General features: G+C 41.1%; 1 protein-coding gene across 5 annotated transcripts in view; it reads left to right on the forward strand.

Moving 5' to 3' along the window:
* The first annotated feature begins 307 nt into the window (after window positions 1-307).
* The window catches only part of srrm3 (serine/arginine repetitive matrix 3), a 73,860-nt gene continuing 59,378 nt past the window's right edge, over window positions 308-14,789 (forward strand). For 2 of the 5 annotated variants that reach the window (XR_009792422.1, XR_009792423.1), the window contains exon 1: window positions 4,078-4,331. Coding sequence is in view for 2 of the 5 variants with exons in the window: in XM_061802749.1 (XP_061658733.1) it covers window positions 4,209-4,331 (123 nt within the window). In the remaining 3 variants the exon portion in view is untranslated. Of the gene's footprint in view, window positions 450-4,077; window positions 4,332-14,789 lie in introns of those variants that run through there. The other 3 variants (XM_061802749.1, XM_061802750.1, XM_061802751.1) reach the window with 2 other exon arrangements.

A 14,789-nucleotide genomic window follows, 5' to 3' on the forward strand; every position in this document is an offset into this window, starting at 1 on the left:
CGCATTAAGTTTCAGGAAAAGCCGACGAGACCAGCTTGAACTTTATTATGGGTTGTTGTCAAGTGTAACGCGAGTTTGATTGTGAGTTGTGAAGGGGCAGAACGTAAAGAAGTGCAGGTCTCAATTCTTCCAGCAGATGGCGCCCTCAGAGAGGACGGCACGCCACTCACTGAACCTCCCCGTCAATAGATGTCGCTGTATAGAGTCGACTCGGGCCGAAACGTTAGGACCCCCCCCCCCCCCCCACCCCGCCATCACCACCACTTCTTCTTGCCTTGTCCACAGCGCCTGGGTGAGCTGTCCACTTCAGCACCACAAGCCGCGCACAAGGCAGCCGGGACTGGCTCATGCTGCAAAGGAAAGACCGAAGAGGACCAAGCCGCTGCTCAACAACAACGCCACCACACAACTGAGAGCGGCTGGGGACGTGACGGAAGACGGCGGGAAAGGTAGGAGTTTTCCAAAAGAAGCTTCAATGTTCTCATATGTGGCGTCGCCCAAGGGTAGAACAACGAATTCGGTCAGACCGCTCAGGAGTTAGCTTTCGCTCAACAAAGGCTGATGTTGTTGCTCCAGCCTGCCTTCGCTGTGCAGATGGTGCCGTTCAATCGCTCGTCCATGATTCGGGGCCAGCTGCCGCTTCATTGTCCTCCCCCCTCCTTTTTGCCGCCCCCCCCCCCCCCCCCGCCCGCCCGCTTCCTCCTCCGCCTCCAGCCACGGGACAACATGTCACATCTTTCTTTTTGTTGTTCGGAGACGAAACCAGCCCGTGCGGTTCATTTACTGCACGAACTACATCATAAGTGGCAACGCTGCACCGAAGTGGGAGTGTAGATAATTTTGTAAAATAAAAAAAAAAAAAAGACCCCCATTAATATTCAACATTTCGGCTTCCTGAAAAAATGTGAAGTACTGACTCTCTAGCTTTTGTATGTAAATACAAAAGTAATGTTTTTTTTTTAATACAAACCATACATTGTAGACAATACCCTGAAATATTTGGCACTATTGAAACCTTAAACATTTAATTGTAGTTTGACTGATATGTCCTCATTAGCATTTTATACCAAAAACATAGATACTGTAGCACTGCAGATTTTTGTAAGTAGTCATCAACAAAACGGCACATGCTTTATAGTAAATGCATGGCGTCTCCTTTAGAATTTTTAGAATATTGCAGTTTTTAGCGATGTATTTTGATTTATTTATTTTTACATTAAATGAATGAGAATTACATGATTTGGCTTAGTGTTGCAGCCACTTGACTTTGGTGCAGGCAGCATGATTTCAAGTATCCTATACCAACATTTTTATGAAATAATTAGATTCCCAATTATGAATACACAAGACAAATAAGCCATTTCACTTAAAAGTGAGACAATTTTTTTTCCTTTTTTGAAATAAACAGCAACTTTAATTCTTCAATTCACGTTGCGCAAAAATTTATTTTCTTGTCTGGAAAAAATTTTCAGCGAGGCCATTTTAAAAATAAGTGAAAATAAATTAAACACACATTTATGTTTAAAAATCATTTTCTTCTTAGCATTTTTTCTAAGTAAATATGAAAAAAAAAACGAGGTTATACTGCAACTCCACTTAAACTGTCAACATTTTAGGGCGTGACAACAAAACTGTAGATTTGTGGCTGTGTGTTTAGACCAGGGCAACCGAATGAAAATGATGACACTTTGAAAGGAAACACAAATATTATATATTAATGTCATTGATTTTCTTTTCTTTTTTTTTTTTTTTTTGACAAACTCGTGATAATTTTTTTTTTCACCAAGAGTACTTGATTCTAAATGTGGCCTGTACGTCTCTCACACACTTAAATCACTGAGCAAAACAGTCCAGTGACAAGCAAACATCCCGAATGAAGCCACGTTATAGTTGCACACATCCTCCTCCCATATTCTAAAGTTGCCAGAAATTTGATGGTAGTTTTGCTCGAGAGATCTCGTGTCACTGGTGTTTGCCTTCTTGTCTACAATGATGACACATTTTGGGAATTTTCCCTTCTCTGGCGTACATCTTCTGCTTCTTTTGCTGTGTTTAAGAGAGGCTTGCCAATTACAGTAGCGTGTCCTCAGAATTTATCTTGCACTCTTTCAATTAAACACGTATGCTCCGCTTCTGCCACCTTTGCCTGTGCTAATGACTTAACCACGTTGCGCTGGTACGTCTGCACTGCTAAACTTCACAATTGATCTAGGCAGCTAATGTATTTTCTATTAGTGTCAAATTACGGGGGCTGGCAGTGAATGAGTTAAATAAATGGTTCCCAGAGCCAGGAAAAAAAAAAACAACCCTTGAATATCTTTTTCTACTCGAAACATTCAAGTTGCAGCCCTAGTTTAGATTCTACTCAATTACAGTCTGAATGTAAGGATAAGCAGAAATGAGAATGGTTGGATGGTCCTTCTGTTTAATTCACTGTTAATTTTAATGATCCCTCTGTCATTGTGATGTGTACAGTTTTACTTATTCTGCTAATTAAATAAAATGTATTACTATTTTTGTTCATTTGTGTCCTTAAATGCATCCTTAATGGGCCTCTAAAGCAGCAATGTCCAACCTTTTTTTTTCAACATCATAGATTAATGTATTTTGACCGAGTCGCATCTAAACGTATGGAAAGAAATACATTTAAAAAAAAATCATTTTATTATGCGGAATGTAATAGTCATGCTTGGTCCTAATTTTTTACTACTCTAACCACATCTGAAGCTGTGTCAATAATTTTTTTCCGCTTTCTCTCGTCTAACATCTATTTGGACCCCCGCCATGTTCTCATTGACCTGAGATAAGCAAAGGTACAAACCTTCCCGCATCACATCTGCATCTGCATTGCCTCCAGTTCTTCTCACGCAAGCCTCTTCCTGTCCTACTTCCCTCCTCTTGAGCGATGCTGAGAGGCGAAGCCACTCAGTAAGGCTAGGACACAGGGAACTGAAGAGCTGGAGGCAGTGGAGGGAGCAGCAGGAGGTGCCTCTGCTCATTGGTAGCCAAATAGATTGAAGTCTGTGGGGAGCTTTATTCTTAACAATCAAGCTCTGTTTCCCCTTGAAAGTGCAGTTGAGCACCACCGTGCTTTCTTTATGCGATCACTTCAGGTGGCAACGTCTTCATGTTATGTCTGAAAGGCTTGTCGGTATGTGGGAGGGAGAATGGAGGAGAATATTTTTAGTCCTGTATGAATTCTGGAGTGCCATTTTAAGAAAGCTTTAAAGGTTGTATATTTTGAAATAATCTTTTGGCAGCCCTTTCGTGTGAAGCATCAAAGTGCATCAAACCCCACGTTAATCTCTTTCCACTGTGACAGTGATAACATACTGGATATAGAAATGGAACAAATCTTAAATTCATATGGCCATTTGCATCTTGGAGCAACACAGAGCCTGGCGGTTAGCACATCTGCCTCATATTTCCGAGGTCCTGGGTTTGACTCTCTGCATAAAATTTGCTTGTTTTCCGTGGGTTTTGTCTAGGTGATTTGGCCACCTCTCATGTCACCAAAACATGCATGTTGGCTTCATTAAAGATTTTTAAATATTCAGAGTTGTGAATGTTAGTATGAATGTTCTTTTTTGTCTCTGCTACTTGCAATTGCTTTGTGACTAGTCCCGGGTATACCCTGCGTCTCGTCCAAAGTCTGATGGCTTAAGTTCTCACTCGCTCACGGCCCTAAATGAGCGATGGGGAATGAATGCATAGATGGATTAATTAAAATAGTCACACAATCTTCCCGTGTTCAAGCGTTCCCATTTTTAATCGTCCTTTGAGTACCCATATTTCAATTCACACAAACACACACACGTACAAATATACACCGTCTGTGCTGTCAGACTGGGTTTTTGAAGTCTTTTCTCATTTTAGACCATTTTACTGTGCAGTGTGTCTTTGTATTGCCTTGCACATGGCGAGTTATTTCAGTCTTATTGACTGTATGGCTATTTTGGGTTTCTGTTTGCATTGTTTTAATCTTCATAAACACTTGGTGTTAGTTCTTGACTTGTACAGAGTTCGAGCACCTACGTCATCAAATCACGTCACTGTCCGGAAGTGTCGGTCAAACAAAGCATTCTTCAATGCTAACTTGATTGGAGACGACCCGAAAATCCTGTACGTCTTATAGCACGACAACCGGAGTTTTGTCCGATACTGTTAAACATTTAGAAGGTGAAAATAAATGAAGGTACGTGGAAAAAATGAGAAACACTTACCATAGAGGACCCATATTTAATGCCGAAGTCAATGATTTCGCCGATAAGAGATGGAACTATTACCCCGCTTCCGCTTGTCTTGGACAACTGGATCTACACAGGTATTTGGTGAGTAAGTCGTCAAGATTTACACAGAAGTGTTTTGAAAGCGTAGAAAAGTCTGGACGCATACAAATACTTTGTTGCTGGATCTGTTATTGATCAAGAATAAATCCCCCATGGCGATAGAGCCACTCAGATTTTTTTCAATACGAATACCAATATTTAAATAATTGACCCCTGGTTTTATACAATCTCGCATTCATTAACTATGACTGGAGAAAAAAATAAACATTGAGTCAACTCCTCCGTACACGACGCGTGTTGCGGCCACACGTTAAACTCTGGTAAACTTCTCTGTGACAGACGTTTTTTCTTTAAATGTGCATCGTTCTCAAATGAGTCCAATGCATATGTAAAAAAAAGAAAAAAAAAAACGCTGGGATAGGCTTCAGCCCCCATACACGGAAGCGCCTTGCGGCCACTCTAACTTAGATAGACTTCTGTGTGACCGGTTTACTTTCTTTTTTTTTTAAATACGCATTGGACACATTTGAGAACAATGCATATTAGAAAAAAAATATTGTCAGGGAGAGGTTTATCAAAGATTAACGTCCGCCTGCGGCACGTTTCGTGTATGTTGGAGATGACTCTGTTATATATTTTTTTCAAACAAATTGTTTTCAAATGAGGCAACTTGGCATTAGTAAATTCTTTTTGGGAATTTGAGATTGAGAAGAATAATTCCTACCTGAAGTGAAGTGATCGCTACACAGTCGTGTGTATTTGATTGGGCACCATCCATCACGTTTAATTGGCGAAGTCCATTGATCTTTTCTCGTCTTTTCAGCTGGTGTTCTAAAGAATGACCTCTTTGAATATCTGTCTTGTCTGTTGTAACAACCAACAGCACAACAAGTCTCGGGCATTGTGAATATTCTACTCCGGTTCAATGTCCCCCACACTGTCGAGCAGCTCTTTTTGAACGACAATATGGCTCTGTGAAAATGGTGACGTCACGTGCACAAGTTTAATATTGTAGTTTACTGTATGGTCATTGTGTGTAGCCTACAAGTTTTATTTTTGGTATCATGCTACAAGATTCCAAACATGCATAGTGTTATGTGATCTTTAAACAAGACTTTTTTCCACCATATTTAGTTTTACCATAGCGCAGTCTTTTTCTAACTGGGGTACTAGCGTTTCAGCCCCCCGTGTTTTAAATTGTCAGCACAAGCACCAATGTTCCCTCTAATTATTTATGTCTGAGCAAACACACTAAGCCCCTGAGCGGTCCCTTAGACCACTGTGAGCAGCATCAGAAGTGTGCACTGTGGTCAGGTCGGTGTCATCCATTGAAGAGAGATGGCTTATTAAAAGAATCAGATTACGGCATTTACATTCCCATCAGAACAATTTTACCAAGAACAATTTTATTTAAGTGTTTATGCAAACTGCCGGCACGGCGGCGCGACTGGTTAGGGCATTTGCCTCATTGTTTTCAGGACTGGGGTTCAAATCCTGGCAACATGTCTCTGGACTTTGCATGTTCTCCCCTTTGCCAGCGTGGGTTTTTGCTGGGCACTCCGGTTTCTTCATATATCCCAAAAACATCCATTAATTAGAGACTAAATTCTCCTTAGCCCCTCCTTGAACTGTCACCTTATCGTGGTGGAGGGGTTTGTGTGTCCCGATGATCCTAAAAGCTAAGTTGTCTGGGGCTTCACGCCAAAAAAGGTTCTAGGTGAGGGACCAGACAAAGCATGGTAAAAAGATCCCCATTATGGTATACACAAATGTATTCAGGTTTCCCTTCCTTGGATCCGCGTAACCGGGGCCCACCTCTGGAGCCAGGCCTGGAGGTGGGGCTCCAAGGCGAGCACCTGGTGGCTGGGCCTACACCAATGGGACTCACTCAGACACATCCCGAAAGGGTAAAATGGGTTCCCCCTACTCGTGGGCTCACCACCTGTGGGAGGGGCCATGAGGGTCAGGTGCATTTTGAACTGAACGGTAGTCAAAGGCGATCCTATCTCCGGCCAGAACTGGCTCTATGGACATGGAATGTCATCTCTCTATCAAGGAAGAAGCCCGAGCTGGTGAGTGAAGTCGAGAAGTTCTGACAGGATATAGTCTCACTCGTCTCTACACATCGCTTGGTACCAGTCTTCTTGAGAGGGGTTGGACTCTGTTCCACTCTGTAGTTTCCCCAGTGAGAGGCACCAAGCAGGTGTGGATATACTTAATGCCCCTCGCTTGGCACCTGTACATTGGATGAGAGGGTAGCCTCCCTCCGCCTTCAGGTGGGGGGGACGGGTCCTGACTGTTGTTTGTGCCTATGCACCAAACAACAATTCAGAGTACCCACCCTTTTTGGAGTCCTTAGACAAAGTGCTGGAGAGCGTTCTCTCTAGGGACTCCATCATTCTGCCAGGGGACTTCAATGCTCAAATGGGCAATGATTGTGTGACCTGGAAGGGCATGTTGGGGAATAATGTTCCCCCACTCCCAGTCAGAGCAGGAGTGGTGTTCTTTTGCTGGACGTCTATGCTCATCACTCATTGTCCATAACTAACGCCATGTTCAAGCATAAGGGTGTCCACGTGCCCTTGGCACCAGGACACAGTAAATCGCAGTTTGACGATCGACCTTGGGATTGTGTCACCGGACTTGCGGCCACATGTCTTGGAGACTCAAGTTAAGAGAGGGCTATAGCTGTCAACTGATTATCACCAGGTGGTGAGTTGGCTCTGAAAGGTGGGGGAAAATGCCAGTCCAACATTGCAGGCTCAAATGAATTGTGAGGGTCAGCAGGGAATGGCTGTCAGATTCCCCTATCACAAAGAGTCAGTTACAGATTTTGGATGTCGCTGCACACATAATGCGCGCTGCATTATAAGGCGCCCCGCCCATTTTGGAGAAAATGTAAGACATTTAAGTGCGCCTTATGGTATTGAAAAAACAGTATTTGTTTTAATTTTGTCTTCTCACACCTTCCCAAATTCTAGTGATCCAATTTAAAAGCCCAAATGTACTCTTTTATATTTTCGAGGGTAAATTAGAGTAGCCCAGACTCCACCATAACCCTTGCCGAGAAACTTGAAAAACTCAGAATTGTCAATGAATTTGCCCAGATTAAACCATTAGTTCTTGTTAGGTCTTCACTGTACCCCAACCCTGGACTATAATTTTAAATATGAAGCTCAAAATATACCCTAAAATAAACATAGTTAACAGGTTTACCCTTTCTTAGTCAATCCTAGAATACGGTATATCCAAAGAGCTCTAAAATGGATTGGCCGAAAAATACTCCAGGTGAAACGGATAACACAAACCACAGGGTATAAACTACACAAAACCAAATTACAGCATACCCTAACCTTGGGATCTAAATTGCGTTGTTTGAACTAAACCCTAACTCATATATATATATATATATATATATATATATATAATAAAACCAAAAAATTATGTCTGGAATACATGATAGCCACAATCTCAGAAAATACCTTAACCCTGAGGCTGTGCGATGTACTGTAGAAAGCCACAGTAAACGCAATGTAAAAATGTGACAATAACTTGAGTATTCAAAATAATAACTAATGGAAGAATGTCGTTGTATTTTTCATCTGTGCCAAAAGTGTTCATTTCATGACGACGTGACATTTGAAGTAGAGTCTTCTGCCAATCTGCTTCGTAAATTTCGTTTTCGGGGTTCAACTCTTTCTCTGAGGGGAAGCTTTTAAGCAACTTGGAAGATCACAAGAGCCTCTCCAACTTATGATCAAAGGGAAATTTCGTCCTACATTCCACTCTTCCCCTTAAAGATGGGCAATAAAAAAGATTAAAATTCAGATCAAACATTGGAGCTGAATAATTCAACACAACTTGAGGAGTTGGAACGAGGGTGTTTATAGCAAACTCTGTCCTTTCCACGTTTAGTCCCAATTATTCATAAGGGTCATCTTTTGTTCATGTGCTTCAGCTCTATTGTTCAAGTATTTGCGCGACAACCTAGTTAAATCTTTCATTCTCTCATCTGCCATCTGATATGATGTGTATGTTTTAATTTGGACAAAACAAAAAGATGTCCCATGAAACTGGTTTACTGACCTCCATCGATAACTTTTGAGAAAAGGATGTATTCTATTAGAGGTATGCCCTTTCAAAGTCGCCACACTGTATCTATTCAAAGGGGTCTTTTAGACTCTGCTTGTTAGCTATTTTTGGACCATGTGCATCTGTGTGTGTGTCGGTGTGTAAGTAACTCTCCCCCACAGATCTTTTTCCTTTACTTCACCAACTTGAGAGTCACTTCAAAGGTGAGGTGGAAGACCATCAAGCACTTGCAGATAAAGATTATTGCCATTTAGAGTATATCCATCCATTTTCTGAGCCGCTTATCCTCACGAGGGTCGCGGGAGTGCTGGAGCAAATCCCAGCTGTCATCGGGCAGGGGGCAGGGTACACCCTGAACTGGTTTCCAGTTAATCGCGGGGCACATGGAGACGGACAACAGTCGCACTCACAATCACACCTCGGTCCAAATAATGTTGCACGTTTTTGGCATGTGGGAGGAAACCGGAGTGCCCGGTTTGGTCAACTCGAGCACTTTATTGAGAGATTAGTTGTTCTTGCTTGAGGCTTCAGACTGTGTCTGCCAGCAATGACTAAATTCGGTAATATTTGAACATCAGGGCTAATTCCCTGTTTTACCTACAGCGACGAAACGAGTGGGCACAGACTCTGGTCATGGTTTTCTCCTTGGCGCCAACTTCTTTAACTTCATTATTCACGTGCACCGACATTCTGTAACTAACCATGGAAAGCCAGTGTCCTAGATTTTCAAATAGAATGCCAAAACGCAATGTAATAGAAATGTAGAGTGCCATTAAGAAGTATTTGCCCCCTTCTGAAATTTAAATTTTTTTTTTGCATAATTAATGCTAAATAAAGTTTTTGCTTTAATGTTTAAGATAATCAAACATAAATATCTGACCTGGGATCCTTCACTTGCTGCTGCATGAATTCCAAACTCTTTCTCAATCCAGTAAACTCCTGGCGGAGCAACTCAAGTGAGATTGACAATTTCTTATCAAATGAGAGAAGGTGACTTGTCCGTATCTGTCAAATTCAGCAAATCCTCAGTTAAAGTGAAAGAATCTGTTTATTCTTCTCTCGCCACAAGAGCTGGGGTCCTCCATTGCCAACTGATTTGTCGGCGTTTGACGTTACTGCCCGGGGGGGGGGAACAAAAGTTGTATTGATCAATAGCCCAGCCCTATTTGAAATGTGTTACTAATTCTATTATTAACCCAAAAAGCAACATTATTTTACCTTATTTTTTTCATACATCTCTGCAGTACAGTATTAGAAATTATCTTAAATCTTTGTTTGGGTTCTTATTCTTAATATTATGATTATTATTACTGTGGACTCAAAATCTTTCCTGGCAATTGGTGTTCCACTTGCCTCTGTGCTCTCTCATTTATATTAATATACTGGATATTCATGTAGATGTATGTCTATGCAGTGTCATAAATATCCAATTTCACTCCCAGGTTTAATAAGTATGAAAGAGGGTGAATTGTCTCATTTGTGTAGTGAAGTAATTTTCTTTATTTTGACAATGTATGCCACATACATGAATAAAGATGTTCCTGAAAGGAAATGAGCTTCAGTAATCTATTGGACAATTTCTCACTTTATTTTTGTTTTTTGTCTTTCATTGGAAACAATGAAATGACGAAATCCCCAATTAATACGCTATCCACTTCATCCGTGCTGAACAGCGGTAAAATATGTTTGCAACATGACTCAAGCAAGAGTGTAATTGTTCTGGACAAACAGAGCTGTCGGCCTAATGAGTGACAGTTTCTCATCGAGGGAAACTGGCAGACAGCAGCAGATAACAAAATGTCATCAGGGCTGAGTCGTACTGCAGGGTACAATTCCATTTATTCACCCACAAGAAGGGAAGTAGGACACAGGGAAGCATGGGCAGAAAAATGTGATGCCGTGGGCAAAAACACTGCAAGAAAAATGATGCAGAGCTTTGACCTTTACTTTGCAGAACAAAACAAAGGATTTCGGACAGCTTGATTCCTGTTTTTGTTCTGCCCTCATATATTGGGGTCAGTCTGGACCCTGTCCTTCGTTTAAATTTAGCTCAGAGCTGGTGTGCTGATGGATATGTTGGTTGATTGTCGATGCAGTACAAGCTACCCTCATTGGACAGCATAGAAATAACTGTATATTTCCTCATCTTGTCCAATTCACTCATGAAAGTTGGCGTACCGAGCGTTACTGCTGCATCAAAGTGGTTCATAATTAACCAACAGCTGTGATTGGCTATACTCATTGAGGCCAAGGGTGAACAGGACCCTATCCCAGCTGACTATGGGTGTGAGCAAGGGTACACTTTGGGCTGATGATCAGCCAAATGTTGTGCACATATAGACAAATGCCGTTTTCATCTAGTGACAGATTCCCCCTCGTGTGTCTTTTTTTAAAATATGGGAGAAATCTGGTGTACTCGGAGAAACCTCATGGAAGCAAGTGGAGGACGTGCATTCCACACATGATTTGAACCAATTACCTCACAACAGAGACACAGACGTGCTAACGACAACTCCGCCGTGGTATCCCCATTGCTATACAATAATTTAATATTTATCTGTATGTGGTCTATACTGTAAATCTGCCAGGACCTCATACAATGACCAATTTGGACAATGTGGTCATCTTCTGCCATAAATGTGCTTTCATGTAAACCTTATACTCGGAGACCTGTTGATTTAAGTTTGTCACCTGTCTCATTTATTAAATCAGACGTTGCAACCAGCTTCCACTGAGGCATGCCTCCGGTTTAAAAGAAATTGCCGCCGTCAAAATAGTTTTAAGAGACGACAGGGGTGTAAACAAAAAAGCACTGGAGCATGGCTCCGCTCATCAAACTGCGGGGCGGCCTCTGGGTGTCTATGGTAACCTTCCTCTTCTGGGACAGAGTTAGCAGGTCGTAGACATGAATGGTGGCTTGTGAATTATTTAGAAGTTTGATCGGGCATTGGGTGGCAAGCGGTTGTGTGAGCACAATAGCTGGCATCCCTCATGGCAGCCTCTCAGTCTTCTTGGAGTAAGCAGTAAAGCTGTTTGAGCGTCTGCTTGGTATGTACTTCATTACAATGGGAAAATGTAAGATGAGATGTTTTCACAAAACTCTTTCTCATAGAACGGTGATACCTTTACTTGGGAAATTAATTCATTCCGGATGTCATTTCGTAATGTGAGTTTTTTTTTTTGTAAGTAAAAGCGCTTTTTACATGTAAATAGCCTAATCCGTTCCAAGCACCCGCCTAAAAAACAAGCATTCAACGTAGGATCATGGGTAAAAATTGACGTCCATCCTAGCCAATGGGATGCCAGAAAGATGCTACGGCAATGGCCAATGGGAGAGCAGCTCTGTCGTGCCACTTTCAACCCAAGATACAGGATGTTTACATTCAGTGAAATTTGGGCGCTGTAAATCCAGCACCTATTTTTGCCTTTCATATCCTGAATTTTCCTTCATAACGAGACACAATATTTTTTCGAGGAGGCATTTCGTAACTAGAGATGGTCGGAACTAGAGGTACCTCCGTATTCATGTTTGAATGTCAACAATAATACCCTGGCCTCTTTCGATGTGTCACCTCGCATGTGCACATAAAGCCGTGTTCTCCCAAGCTGGCTTCCTATCTTCCTATTTTCCGTCTGTCTCTTGCTTTCTCCACAGCAGTCGCAGCGATGCACCTCCTCCCTCGTCGCTGGATTGCGAGAGGCTGGCTACTGGAAAAGCAGATCTTGGTGATAAAAGTCTGGGCACCCCTGACTTAAGCAGTCTACTTCTCATGATTATGTAGTCAGTAGACAATAGACAATTTTAAAAATGAATTACGTTTTCCCCCCCACCATCCAACATCAGGATTTCAAAAGAAATACTTGGATGTATATTTACTCTACTCTTACTCTACGCGTCACAGAATTTGCTTCACTTTCCAGTTTTTGAATATTTCTTAGTTCCTATTGTATGTCCGTCTTTCTTTCTTTCTGACCATTTAACCTACCACCTTTTATCATTGACAACTCATTTTGTTGATGAAATGATGAAAAACATACATTGCAATCTATACATACAGTCAACAAATGGCTTGTATCATAAATGGAGAAGACATAACATTAAGAATACCATAGAAATTTTAAGTCAAAAAACAAATACAGAGCTTTTTAACGGTGAGTCTGGATCAAATGGTGTCACCATAAGAAAATGTTTCCACGCATGTTTCAATTATGAGTCACCAGTCTCCTTTATTGTGCACCCATGCGCAATCTTCCACTCCAACAACTCTATTATGCTTTTCTTCTTCTTTTTTTTATGTGCCACAAGCAGTCTCCTCCGGTCTAATCTATAAACCAATCTAGAGTTTGACAGTCAGTCAGAAAATTTTGCACCTCTATCAGAAATGAATCATTTGCATGACAAGCAATGCTTTATTTTAATCGAGCTGATTAAACGGCCAAAATATATTTTTACATTAATGACGGCACTATCAGCAAAAATCATGCAATTGTTTTTTTGAACTAGAACATAAAAGAAAATTAGGCTTTGTCCAGCTCACAATTGTTGAACACGTGTTCACCGTTCTGAAGAGCCATACTAAGGAAAGTGAAATATCCTATAACGGAAATAAAACGTTCATTCAAGCAAAGGAGTTCCGTGAACTCCACCAGCAGCAGAAGCCACAATAAAACTGCAATGAATAGTGGCTGTCAATAATTTGAATAATTAACTGTCCGAACAGGACGCAATGCTTTGAGGTGAGTTACCGTTGAGGCTTTTAGGTGCTCTCAGATGACCACTTGGGCCTCGTTATGTTTTAAGCGATGCGATTGCAGGCAGGACAAAATGAGACATTTCAGTATTGAATCAGGAATACTTGACACCGGGACTACGACGAGTCTTCTATATTTGCTACTGGATCTGACTTCTTGTATAATGGCTTGATCAAAGATGTTGTAAGCAATAATAACAACAAATTCACCTGACATAACGAACTGTGGGTGGCACGATCAAACTAGTATCACAAAAGAATAAAGCATGCATTTTACATTAATTGGAGACTTAGATGGTTGTTTGTGTATATGTGGCTTGTGATTGACTGGTAACCAGTCCAGGGTATAACTTGGATTCCACCCAAATTCAGGTGAGTTCGGCCTGAGTTCACCTGGACAAGTACTATATAACATTGATGGGGAGCTGAGATCCTTCATTAAAGCAATAGTCTCTGTTGTGGAGGACACTATCTTACTGTACATGTTGCTTATCTCCAGATACTGTTTATGTCTTGACGACGTTATTTCCAAAGGAGTGCTCACAAAAGGGCACAATGCCAGTACTCAAGTGGAGATGAGTGACTTGTGAGTCTACTGTCTTGCAAACTTTAAGCCATGGGAAGTATCTGACATTCTTCCCTCGCTCTGTAACGTGTGTGTGAATTGACAGAAAAAATAAACGATAAACAAAATTAACATTTTTAACCATGAAGCAAGCAAGCTTTAACGTTCGTCGGGTCTATGCCACACATGGGCGTAGATAGTTTTGTAGCTTTTTACTGACAGAGTTTCTTTGCTCTTCAACTCTCTCCTGTCTCTTGGGAGTCTGTATTCTGCTCTCTGTCCTCCACCATCATCAATTAACCCCCATATATCTCACGCTAGTGTTAAAGGACCGTTATCGAGGAAAATTTCATGCCCTGTGCCTTTTCCATTAGGGAGAAATGGAAGACTCTAGATCTTTGAGAGCGCACAGCTAGAAACTGTAGATGGTCAATCTTGCAGGCTCTCTGAAACTCAAGTGCAAGGTTATACAGATAGCAACATTTTTTTTTTCGTCTTCTGTTCAGTAATGAATGTGATGTTTAAAGGCAATGGTCCTTGACCTTGGAGGAATGGCACTTGTGAAATTGAGTTTGTAAGGATGTGAGCAATTTATTCAGTGATAAAGAATATGGAGGTTGATGTATGGCCATTGTGTAGCCCTCTGTCATGTTTGTTCTGCACCTGTAAACCATGATGGTGCACTATATTGTGGACACAGGTTAACAACCTGAATTAAGAATCTTCTGTGATTAATCAGTCATTAAATTAATCCTTTATAATGTACAACGTTTGCTACCATAAAATCTTTATTCAAATTAAAAACAAAAAAAAGAGGTTGGGAACCACTGTCATAATAGATCCAACTCCACATTAGTCAAATCCAATCCGATAGTTTGTTTAATTATTTTACTTTGCATTTGTGTAAATTTACTGAATCGAATATACCAGTTGTAGTTAGTACTGTATTTTATATCATGTCAGAAATATATAGATGAAAGACAGAAATGCAGAGAATAAGCTAGACTGGTGCTACGATGGAAACAGGTGTTCTTTATTTTACACCCTTATCAGTTGTCACGAGATGCAATGATTACCAGTGTTCTTAAAAAA

The sequence above is a fragment of the Syngnathoides biaculeatus genome, chromosome 18, assembly GCF_019802595.1.
Source record: "Syngnathoides biaculeatus isolate LvHL_M chromosome 18, ASM1980259v1, whole genome shotgun sequence".
NCBI classification, from domain to species: Eukaryota; Metazoa; Chordata; class Actinopteri; order Syngnathiformes; family Syngnathidae; genus Syngnathoides; species Syngnathoides biaculeatus.